Source organism: Coregonus lavaretus, assembly GCF_964263955.1.
Source record: "Coregonus lavaretus genome assembly, chromosome: 4".
In the NCBI taxonomy this organism is placed as follows: domain Eukaryota; kingdom Metazoa; phylum Chordata; class Actinopteri; order Salmoniformes; family Salmonidae; genus Coregonus; species Coregonus lavaretus.
Genome location: NC_139991.1, coordinates 40035854 through 40047972, shown reverse-complemented (window position 1 = coordinate 40047972; position 12119 = coordinate 40035854). Strand labels below are relative to the sequence as shown.

Below are 12119 nucleotides of genomic sequence, written 5' to 3'. Positions count from 1 at the left end.
ACAGGTTTAGTTCAGAGGGCTAACATAGATGTTACAGGTTTAGTTCAGAGGGCTAACATAGATGTTACAGGTTTAGTTCAGAGGGCTAACATAGATGTTACAGGTTTAGTTCAGAGGGCTAACATAGATGTGACATGTTTCTCAAGCGCTTCCTTTTTGTCTTTATTCTCCTCTTCTTCTCCCTCCTCAGGTCTCTGGAGTTGTTCTTTGCCACCAACCAGGGGACGTGGGGAGGCGAGCACCTCAACAACAAATCTCCCCGTCTCTGTCGCAAGTTCTCCTCTCCTCCTCCTCTCACCATCCCCTCCCGCACCTCCTCCCCGGTCCACTCCCGCAAACTCTCCCTCTCCTCCCCGGTCTCCTCCAAGGCAGGAGTCCTAGACCTCTCCACCCCTTCCTCTTCTGCTGCTAACTCCCCCACCTCCTCTCATCCTCCCTCCATCTCCTCCCCCCCTCCCAACGCCACCAAGCCCCCTTCAGGGTTTTCCTCCCCTCCTCCCACCTCCACCCGGGCTCCATCGGGGTTCTCGTCCCCCCCTCACACCTGCACGCGGGCTCCTAGCCTGCCAACAGTCCTAGGGGTCTCCACCTCCCCTCCCACCACCACAAAAGACCTGAGCCGCCCCACCGGTTCACCGGAACCTGTCCCCCCAACGGTGGAAGAGGGAGGAGACATGCCGCGCATCGACGCATTCTGTGGAAAACTCAGACGCAGCATCCGCAGGGGTAGGCTAGCACACACACACGCACAAACACACACACACACAGACACACACTCACTGAGCGCCTGTGTATTTTAATTAACAGCTGTTCTGGAGACGGTTTCTTTGGAGAAGTTCCTCCCAGAGTCTAACCCTCAAGTCAGCGAGGACCGAGTCCCCCTGACAGAGTCCCCCTGTCGCTCCCCTTCTACACCCCGACACATGCGATACAGACAGTCTGGAGGTTCCACGGGGGAGAACAATCGTGGTACTATGTCACCAGCCTCAGCCTTCGCTATCGCCACGGCAGCCGCCGGACACGGCAGTTCCCAGGGTAACAGACAACATGAACAATAACAACAGTCTTACCAGTAGCATTGACCATTTCACCACAAGTTCTCTCTCTCTCTCTCTCTCCCTCCCAGGTTTCAATAATAGTGAGAGGACCTGTGACAAGGAGTTTATCATCCGTAGAGCTGCTACCAATAGAGTCCTCAACGTACTGCGTCACTGGGTCTCCAAGCACTCACAGGTCTGAACCACAAACACACAAACACACACACTGCCTGCCTAACCCCTGCTGTCCTCTGTCCGACTCGCGTGACGCCCAGAGAAATGTCATCCTGCTCCCCGGGGGCCCCCTGGTGTCCTGCCCTCTGTAGCAGACAGGACTGTTGCTCTTTAACAAACCACAGCTCTAACACTACTGTCGCCGCCGTCTGCTCTGTGGGGCCTGGACACACATGCACATTTACGAGATGGTCAGCCCTCCTCTCCTGTGTCCTAGTGTGTAAGTGACTATACATGCTGAACCAGACTGATGTTGACGCAGAGAGAAGAGGTCAATTTATGCTCTATAGTAATTATGATGTGGAAGGAAGGGAACAATGAAGCTATGAGTGTACAGCTTCCTCTGAAGAAATTACTGGGGGGAATTATTGCTAAGTTGTGTGTGTGTGTGTGTGTGTGTGTGTGTGTGTGTGTGTGTGTGTGTGTGTCAGGACTTTGAGATGAATAGTGAGCTGAAGGTGGGGGTAATGACCCTTCTGGAGGAGGTGCTACGAGACCCAGACCTGCTGCCCCAGGAGAGGAAAGCCACCGGCAACATACTAAGGTACACATACACACAAGCATGCTAAAGTACAAGCACACAGACACACACACACACTCACAGACACACACACACACAGTGAGAGTTAATTTGTGTGTACCTTAGTATACCGTGTGAGAGTGTAGAGTGTGTGTGAGAGTGTGTGTGTGTTTGTGTCATGACATTTGTTGTTAATGAGACTCTGCTTGTCCCTCAGTGCCCTTTCTCAAGATGAACAAGATGATGCTCAACTCAAAATAGAAGACATCATACAGACGGTATGTATGGTTCAATCACACACAGAACTACTGCCTAGAATAGTGGTAAAAGTGTGTTTAGTCATTATTTAGTCAGTAAATTAATGTTGATGTAATTTGGAATGCTGACTTTGGAACAGAGAAGTCCGTTGCTCCACTTCATCCTGGTAAGACGTTGTCCAGATACGTTGTCTCGATATAGACTATTTGAAGAAGTCGTCTCCATAAAGAATTAGAACCTACAGTATTAGTTCTATTAGTGTGTATTGTGGTGGAGCATCCCCAGAAGACCCAACCAATACGTTATGTAATATACTGTAGAATGCATGTAGAAGTATTTGAGGTGCGCTTGATTCACTTTTGGGAAAACGCCATTGCTTCTATTTTACAGGGGAAATAAATCAAGCTTAGCTCAAGTATTGTAAAGTATTTGACATGCACTATGTATGTGACCCAGGTTTTGTCCCCCGTAGAGCCACATTAGTCCACTGTGTCCTAGCCTAGCAGTTAGGGTGTTGGGCCGGCAACCGAGAGGTTGCTAGTTTGAATCCCTGAGCCAACAAGGTGAAAAGTCGCCTTCAATAAAGACTGAACCCTGGCCGTGACCTCACTTTCAGGGGGATATGCAAAAAACACACTTATATAAGTATATTATTTGTGTATATTAGCTGTCAACCCGTTTGTAGTGTAGACATGGAACACTGTATAATATTGGTTTACCAGGCGGATTGTCCCAAAGCAGAGTGTTTTGAGTCTCTGTCCGCGATGGAGCTGGCTGAACAGATCACCCTGCTAGACCACATTGTGTTCAGGAGCATCCCTTACGAGTGAGTGTATATTCTACATCAGAGAATAGTGTTGTTGTTGTTGCTGTTGTTGTTGTTGTTGCATAATTGTGGTGTGTTCTGTGTCCAATAGAGAGTTTCTGGGCCAGGGCTGGATGAAGCTGGACAAGTCAGAGAGAACTCCATACATCATGAAGACAAGTCAGCACTTTAACGATGTAAGATTTCAAACAGATCTATACTCTATAGCTCTATACCAGCCAGCACTTCAGATCCATACTCATATCTCAACATATCTCTCTGTCCCTCTTTTCTGTATCTCTCCCTCTCTCGCTTCCCTGTTTTCCTGCTCTAGATGAGTAACCTGGTAGCATCTCAGATCATTGCCCATACAGACGTGGGCTCCAGGGCTAACTCCATAGAGAAGTGGTTGGCTGTTGCTGATATCTGTCGCTGCCTTAACAACTATAATGGAGTTCTAGAGATCACCTCAGCTCTCAACCGTAGCGCCATCTACAGGCTGAAGAAGACATGGGCTAAAGTCTGCAAACAGACCAAGTCACTGATGGACAGGCTACAGAAGACAGTGTCATCAGAAGGCCGATTCAAGAACCTGAGAGAAACCCTGAAAAAGTAAGAAAGAGGGGAAATAAAGGGAGAGAGTATGTGTCTGTGTTTTAGTCCCAGATTATCACCACAACGTGTACCCAGGCGAACAGCGATATCTCTCACCAAGGAGCTGTAGGGCGGCAGGTAGCTTAGCGGTTAGATCGTTGGGCCAATTCGAATACCCGAGCTGACAAGGTGAAAAATCTGTCGATGTGCCCTTGAGCACATGTGCTCCAGGGGCACCGTACTACTATGACTGACCCTGTAAAACAACACATTTCACTGCACCTATCTGGTATATGTGACAATACAACATTTTTTTTCAGAATTAAAATGATGCTATAGATGTTTTGTATAATTTCAGCCAGTAGTTTTGAAAGTAGCACTCACAAGCCATAATGGGTCCCAGGAAATGGTGCACAATTGTGTACATAGTCATCCATTGCGTATGATGTTCCGTCCTGCATTTTATTAATTTTTTATCCTGCATTTCGAATGTAATGTTACAAATATGTAAGTGCTTAAGATCCCGTTCAATCTCTTGAAGGACTTGTGAAAAGTTAGGAAAAGCTTGAATATTGTGAATATTGATTGATGCATTGGTCTATGTGCAGCTGCAACCCTCCGTGTGTGCCCTACCTGGGAATGTATCTGACTGACCTGGCCTTCATCGAAGAGGGAACGCCCAACTTCACTGAGGAGGGACTTGTCAACTTCTCCAAGATGAGGATGGTAAACACACAAACGCACACACACATAGTCAGTCACACAGTCAGCCTGTATCTCTCTCTGTCTCATGTCTCTCCTCCCTGTTCTCCTGTCTGTTCCAGATTTCTCACATCATCAGAGAGATCCGTCAGTTCCAGGGGGCTCCCTACAGGATAGAGCACCAACCCAAGGTAACACAAACTACACAGTCAATCAATGGAGTTGTTTCTAGCTATAAATGTATTATAACTTACTACCCCACCATGCTTTCTCTCTGTCTCGCTCTCTCCCAGGTAACTCAGTTCCTGCTGGATAAGACTCTGGTGATGGATGAAGACACTTTGTATGAGCTGTCCCTGAAGATTGAACCCCGCATCCCTCCTGGCTAAACACACACAGAAACACCACACAGTTGGTCTCAGTCCAGCTGCATTAGACACTTAGTAGTTAGTATTCTTATTATTTTCTGCTTGGTAACAATGGAACCAATGGACGGGATAGCCCTGAGAATCACTTGGTTAAGGGTTCTTGTTACTTTATCAGCATTGCCAATGATTATGCTTAAGAACTCCGGTGAAGATGTGCCTTGCTTGTAAATATGTACATATCAAGATATAGTAAAAAAACTGTATAGTGTATTTATAACATGTTATAATTATTTCCTGATGATCTTGCATGCAAATTCAGGTATGGCTGTGACTGATTATGAAAGAGACATTTAGCTTGCCAGACTAATGCCAGTTTTGGCCAGAGACTAGTGGGGAGGAACCACGGCTGTCACTATATTACCCTCTACTGGTGAACTGGTGAAAGTCAGCCTCATATCAACTAGTGATAACATTCCCCAAAGGTTTTTGCACTTCCATGAAGATGTCTTCATGGGTCCACCCGAACCCGAATACCCGAGACCCGACCCGGGAACCGACCGGGTATAAAAAATAAATATTTTCCATCGGGTGTGGGTCGGGTCCTGTCTGATTGTTAATCGGGTCTCGGGTCTATGTAACTACAGCTGATAGACTAGAGTGGACCCAAATGGACCCGACCACGGCTCTGCATAGCCTATAGCATATTTATTTTACTCTAATAAGGTGAATTTATTTGGCCTAGCCAACATATAAAGACCTATTCGTTAACCAGAAGAGCAACTTGGCTGATAAACATGATTTGTTTGTCAATCGGGTCTGGTCTAGACCCGGACCCATTAGGGTACAAGTCGGGTCTAGGTCTGGTAGTCGTTGGGTCCATTCGGATAAACTTTTTGTACCCAATAAGACCCCATGATCATTTTAGATCTGTTAATTCCCCACATAGTGCTTTCTGTCTCCCATTCTATCTCTGGCTGTGGAACAATTACCTTGTTCCTGTTGACGCACACTGATGATGTAAGCATGGACTTTACATCCTGTCATTTAGCATGTTTATTTATTTACTTATTTATTAAGCATTTTAAATGTTGTTTTACTTCTGTCTATTGTTGTATTCCCACTGGGCACAGACGTCAATTCAACGTCTATTCCACATTGGTTCAAGGTGAAACGACGTGGAAGCAACATTGATTCAACCAGTGTGTACCCAGTGGGTTGTCTGTATAAAGGTTTTATTTGTTACAACAAACATTTTATGAAGATGTAAACGCATATGAAGAGCCACTTCTCAACCGTGTAATTATGCACAATCCAATATACTGTAGCTAATTCTCCCCAGAGCCAGACAGTGTATAGAGAATATACATGTATGGCTTTACCTTTCCCAGTCCTGACGCAAATTGCAGTTTCAGAAATGTTGTTCAATTCAGTGTAACATATCTGTTTTGGGGATGACGATATTCAAGTAAAGGGACTTGACCCAAACGGTTGTTAAAGTTTACTTACATCTTTTGTTTGAATATTTCTCAGTGTTATAGTTTAGCTCTGGATGTGTTTATTTATTAGTATTTGTTAGATTTTTATCTGATTACTTGTTAAACAGTATTATTTGAAATCTTGCACTATTGATTTGTAAAGTATGTCAATAGATTTTTAACTTCTTGGAACTTTTGGATCGTTTAAGAGGTAGAGCATGTTTCTTTCCTTACAGTGTTGTTCTTCAGATAACTGCTTTTTCCAGATTGCTTCCTTTTTCTACAGTCCTGAATGGCAGGAATCTTTCTCACATCCAGATTCTATCTACAGTCCTGCTTTTATACCTGACCATGTACTTTGTTATAAAACCTGCTGTTTTACCACTGTATTTTTCCATGCACTTCCTTAGAGATAGTACAGATTTACGCTCCTGGCTTGTAAATAAAATAAAAGTTGTTAATGTCACTTCTATAGTAAGTTGATATACATCTCACCAGTCAAGAGCTGAGAGAGAGAGAGAGAGAGAGAGAGAGAGAGAGAGAGAGAGAGAGAGAGAGAGAGAGAGAGAGAGAGAGAGAGACAGAGAGAGAGAGAGAGAGAGAGAGAGAGAAAATACTAAACAAACAACAACACGAAGAGCTATCTTCTCCAATCTTTTTGGCCCTATAACAAAGAACAAACAGCAAAAAAATATACATGATCAAATGCAAATCTTAGAATGAACTATTAAAGACTACCAGAACCCACTGGATTCTCCAATTACATTGAATGAACTACAGGACAAAATACAAACCCTCCAACCCTAAAAGGCCTGTGGTGTTGATAGTATCCTCAATGAAATGATAAAATATACAGACCACAAATTCCAATTGGCTATACTTACACTCTTTAACATCATCCTTAGTTCTGGTATCTTCCCAAATATTTGGAACCAAGGACTGATCACCCCAATCCACAAAAGTGGAGACATATTTGACCCCAATAACTACCGTGGGATATGCGTCAACAGCAACCTTGGGAAAATTCTCTGCATTATCATTAACAGCAGACTAGTTCATTTCCTGAGTGAAAACAATGTACTGAGCAAATGTCAAATAGGCTTTTACCAAATTACCGTACAACAGACCACATATTCACCCTGCACACCCTAATTGACAAACAAACAAAACAAAACAAAGGCAAAGTCTTCTCATGCTTTGTTGATTTCAAAAAAGCTTTTGACTCAATTTGGCATGAGGATCTGCTATACAAATTGATGGAAAGTAGTGTTGGGGAAAAACATACGACATTATAAAATCCATGTACACAAACAACAAGTGTGCAGTTAAAATTGGCAAAAAACACACATTTCTTTCCACCGGGCCGTGGGGTAAGACAGGGATGGAGTTTAAGCCCCACCCTCTTCAACATATATATCAACGAATTGGTGAGGGCTCTAGAACAGTCTGCAGCACCCGGCCTCACTCTACTAGAATCTAAAGTCAAATGTCTAATGTTTGCTGATGATCTGGTGCTTCTGTCACCAACCAAGGCGGGCCTACAGCAGCACCTAGATCTTCTGCACAGATTCTGTCAGACCTGTGCCCTGACAGTAAATCTCAGTAAGACAAAAATAATGATGTTCCAAACAAGATCAAGTTGCCAGGACCACAAATACTAATTCCATCTCGACACCGTTGCCCTAGAGCACACAAAAAACTATACCTACCTCGGCTTAAACATCAACACCACAGGTAACTTCCACAAACCTGTGAACAATCTGAGAGACAAGGCAAGAAGGGCCTTCTATGCCATCAAAAGGAACATAAAATTTGACATACCAATTAGGATCTGGTTAAAAATACTTGAATCAGTTATAGAACCCATTGCCCTTTATGGTTGTGAGGTCTGGGGTCCGCTCACCAACCAAGAATTCACAAAATGGGACAAACACCAAATTGAGACTCTGCATGCAGAATTCTGCAAAAATATCCTTTGCGTACAACGAAAAACACCAAATAATGCATGCAGAGCAGAATTAGGCCGATACCCGCTAATTATCAAAATCCAGAAAAGAGCCGTTTGTTACGGTCCGGCACTGTTGTTCCTGTCCCCGCTTGTTTTCCTTTTCCTTTTTTCCCTGTGTGTGTTGTCTGTGTCTGTCTCCTCCCGCTGTGCAGCCCAGTCAGAGGATCTAGGTCAGGGGGCGTGGCCATTCTCTCTCCTGCTCAGTTACATCCAGCTGCAGCTCATTGTCACCAATCAACCAGCAGTTATCTACCCGGGCTGGCCACCTCTCCAGCGCCAGTTCGTTCCTACACCACCTGTGGTAACTTGGCTCCGTACAGCAATCTCAGTTTAGTTGTTACCCTCTCAGCATTATAGTTGTCTCTGCCACGTTTGTAACCTGTCTCTCCTTCGACCAGATCCCGTCTGTTCCTGCTGCCTGCCTGCCTGCCACTCCCACGCCGCAACCTGCTCATCTGTTGTCTGATATCCTCGTCATCCAGCTCTCAGTGCTACTGGCTCTCCACCCCACTCAGCTCCTACCCCGGTCTGAAGCTGCTCCACCCTGAACTGCTTCTCTCTGCCAAAACACGCTGAATAAACAACATCTTAATTCACCCTCTTTGTCCGTGTGTCCGTCTCTGCGCCTGAGTCCCCACCTAGCCTAACAGAACGAACTGGCCAAACATGGACTCAGCAGAGATGCCACATGAAACAACGGGTGATGGCGTACAACGCGCCCTCCATTCACAGGGAATGTTATTGGGACAACACGACCAACTCATCCGGTCTCTATTGGATAACAACCAGCGGTTGTTGGATCAAGTATCTCAGCTCACCTCTCAGGTAGCTAACCTGGTAACACTCACTACTCTTCCTCCCTCTGCTTCTCCTCCGCCTGTTCCTCCTACAGTTGCTCCAGGCTCGGCTTCCGCTCCTGCCCTGCGGGAACCCCCAGACCTCTCTTCAGTCCCTAAAGAGTACCTGGACCTGGCCGAGGTATTCAGTAAGTCCAAAGCACTTTCACTACCACCTCATAGGCCATACGATTGCGCTATTGAGTTACTGCCTGGAGTCCCTTTGCCGTCCAGTCGGCTTTTCAATCTGTCCCGTACTGAGAGAGAAGCTATGGAAACCTACATAGGCGACTCCCTAGTCTCTGGCATCATTCGTCCCTCATCTTCCGCTGTTGGTGCTGGGTTCTTTTTTGTAGAGAAGAAGGACAAAACATTACGCCCCTGCATTGACTACAGAGGACTAAATAACATCACAGTCAGAAATACGTACCCCCTGCCTCTCATCAACTCAGCATTTGAACCCCTTCATGGTGCCACCGTGTTTACCAAACTCGACCTGCGTAACGCTTACCACCTCGTTAGGATCAGGCAGGGAGACGAATGGAAAACTGCGTTCAATACCCCTCTCGGACACTTTGAATACCTAGTCATGCCATTCGGTCTCACTAACGCCCCAGCAGTGTTTCAGGCCATGGTTAACGATGTGTTGAGGGATTTTCTACACCGTTTTGTGTTTGTCTATTTGGATGACATTCTAATATTCTCTAAGTCACAGGATGAACACGTCTCCCACGTCCGTCTGGTTCTCCAACGCCTCATGGAAAATAAACTGTATGTGAAAGCAGAAAAATGTGAGTTCCACCGGCAGTCCGTCCCCTTTTTGGGTTTTATTATCGAGCGGGGACAAGTGTCACCAGACCCTGACAAAATCAGAGCGGTTGCGGAGTGGCCCACACCCACGTCTCGGAAACAGCTACAACGCTTCCTGGGCTTCGCCAACTTCTACCGCCCGCTTCATCAGGGGTTTCAGCCGAGTGGTTGCCCCCCTGACCAAGCTCACCTCCCCAAAGGTGCCATTCCTGTGGACGCCTGAGGCCGAGTCAGCCGTGAGTACACTGAAGGAACTGTTCTCCACCTCCCCTGTTCTTATTCATCCAGACACTAGTTTGCAGTTTATTGTGGAAGTGGACGCCTCTGATTCGGGGGTGGGGGCTGTCCTGTCACAACGTTCCCCCACGGACCAGAAGCTCCATCCTGTGGCCTTTTTCTCCAGGAGATTGACCCCTGCTGAGAAGAACTACGACGTGGGTAACCGGGAGTTGCTTGCTGTCAAGTTGGCGTTGGAGGAGTGGAGGCACTGGCTAGACGGAGCAGAGCAACCCTTCATAGTCTGGACAGACCACAAGAACCTGGCTTACATCCAGTCATCCAAGAGGCTAAACTCCCGTCAGGCCAGATGGGCTCTGTTCTTCAGCAGGTTCAAGTTTATTTTAACATATCGTCCTGGCACACGTAATGTCAAGCCTGATGCTCTCTCTCGCCAGTTTACAGACAATGAAGACTCCAGCAATCCTGAACCTGTTCTGCCCGCTTCCTGTTTGGTGGCGGCTGTTCACTGGGAAATCGAGTCCCTCGTCCGATCGGCACAAGAGTCGGAACCTGGACCGGCCGATGGCCCCCCCGACCTTCTCTATGTTCCCGCAGCCGTGCGGCCGCAAGTGCTCAACTGGATCCACACCTCGCGCTTCTCCTGCCACCCTGGTATGAACCGTACACTGTCGCTACTGAAGAGGCACTTTTGGTGGCCATCCGTCGAGGCTGACGTCCGGGAATACGTGGCGGCCTGTTCCATCTGTGCCCAAAATAAGGCTTCCCACCGGGCTCCTTCGGGCCTGCTGCGGCCTCTCCCAGTCCCGAGTCGTCCTTGGTCTCACGTGGCCTTGGACTTCGTCACTGGACTTCCTATGTCTGAAGGTAATGACACCATACTCACCATCGTGGACAGATTCTCTAAATCTGCCCATTTTGTTGCATTACCAAAATTACCGTCTGCCAGTGAGACAGCCGACCTCTTTGTCCTACATGTATTCCGTCCCCATGGAATACCTGTGGACATAGTGTCCGATAGAGGCCCACAGTTCATTTCTCGGGTATGGAAGGAGTTTTGTTCTGCTCTGGGTGCCTCTGTCAGTCTCTCATCAGGTTTCCATCCCCAGTCCAATGGCCAGACTGAGAGGACTAATCAGGACCTGGAGGCTGCTCTACGCTGTGTGACATCCCAGAACCCGTCCACCTGGGCCAAACACCTCCCGTGGGTCGAATATGCCCACAATTCCCTCACCTCATCTGCCACCGGCCTCTCACCATTTGAGGCGGCTTTGGGGTACCAACCGCCATTGTTCCCGTCTCAGGAAAGGGAGTTAGCCGTCCCGTCAGTTCAGGATAACCTTCGTCGCTGCCGCAAGGTGTGGGTGGACACCCGTGAGGCCCTTCTACGGACAGCAGAGCGTAACAAGAGAGTGGCGGACAGGCACAGGGTAGTCGCTCCCCAGTTCCAGCCTGGTCAGCGAGTCTGGCTCTCCTCCAGCAACATCCCTCTGCGCACTGACTCCCGTAAGCTGTCGCCCCGGTATTTGGGTCCTTTCGAGATCGACTCCATCATCAACCCTTCGGCTGTTCGGTTGAAGCTTCCCCAGGCCATGAGAGTCCATCCTACATTTCACGTGTCCCAGCTGAAGCTGGTCTCCTCCAGCCCTTTGTGTCCGCCTGTGGATCCCCCTCCGCCACCGCGTATTATTGACGACCATCCAGCCTACACGGTGCGGAGACTGCTGGACGTCCGGAGGCGTGGTAGAGGGCTTCAGTACCTGGTGGACTGGGAGGGATACGGTCCCGAGGAGAGGTCCTGGATTCCCCGGCGGTTTATACTGGACCCGCAGCTGGTGGCTGACTTCCATAGGGACCACCCTGACAAGCCGGGTGGGTCGCTGGGTGGCGCCCGTTGAGGGGGGGGGTACTGTTACGGTCCGGCACTGTTGTTCCTGTCCCCGCTTGTTTTCCTTTTCCTTTTTTCCCTGTGTGTGTTGTCTGTGTCTGTCTCCTCCCGCTGTGCAGCCCAGTCAGAGGATCTAGGTCAGGGGGCGTGGCCATTCTCTCTCCTGCTCAGTTACATCCAGCTGCAGCTCATTGTCACCAATCAACCAGCAGTTATCTACCCGGGCTGGCCACCTCTCCAGCGCCAGTTCGTTCCTACACCACCTGTGGTAACTTGGCTCCGTACAGCAATCTCAGTTTAGTTGTTACCCTCTCAGCATTATAGTTGTCTCTGCCACGTTTGTAACC

The 12119-nt window shown here is 47.7% G+C and overlaps 1 protein-coding gene across 1 annotated transcript in view; it reads left to right on the top strand.

The window, feature by feature from the left end:
• The window catches only part of LOC311127418 (ras-specific guanine nucleotide-releasing factor 2-like), a gene marked incomplete at its 5' end in the record, with an annotated part of 33177 nt that extends 28637 nt beyond the window's left edge, over positions 1 to 4540 (top strand). The window contains 12 exons of the mRNA XM_084159266.1: positions 191 to 428; positions 471 to 726; positions 808 to 1035; positions 1127 to 1233; positions 1703 to 1815; positions 2009 to 2069; positions 2772 to 2875; positions 2967 to 3051; positions 3189 to 3466; positions 4057 to 4174; positions 4273 to 4341; positions 4444 to 4540. Of these exons, the coding sequence (XP_084015392.1) occupies positions 191 to 428; positions 471 to 726; positions 808 to 1035; positions 1127 to 1233; positions 1703 to 1815; positions 2009 to 2069; positions 2772 to 2875; positions 2967 to 3051; positions 3189 to 3466; positions 4057 to 4174; positions 4273 to 4341; positions 4444 to 4539 (1753 nt within the window). The 3' untranslated portion in view covers position 4540. The remainder of the gene's footprint in view (positions 1 to 190; positions 429 to 470; positions 727 to 807; positions 1036 to 1126; positions 1234 to 1702; positions 1816 to 2008; positions 2070 to 2771; positions 2876 to 2966; positions 3052 to 3188; positions 3467 to 4056; positions 4175 to 4272; positions 4342 to 4443) is intronic.
• Positions 4541 to 12119: the final 7579 nt, after the last annotated feature.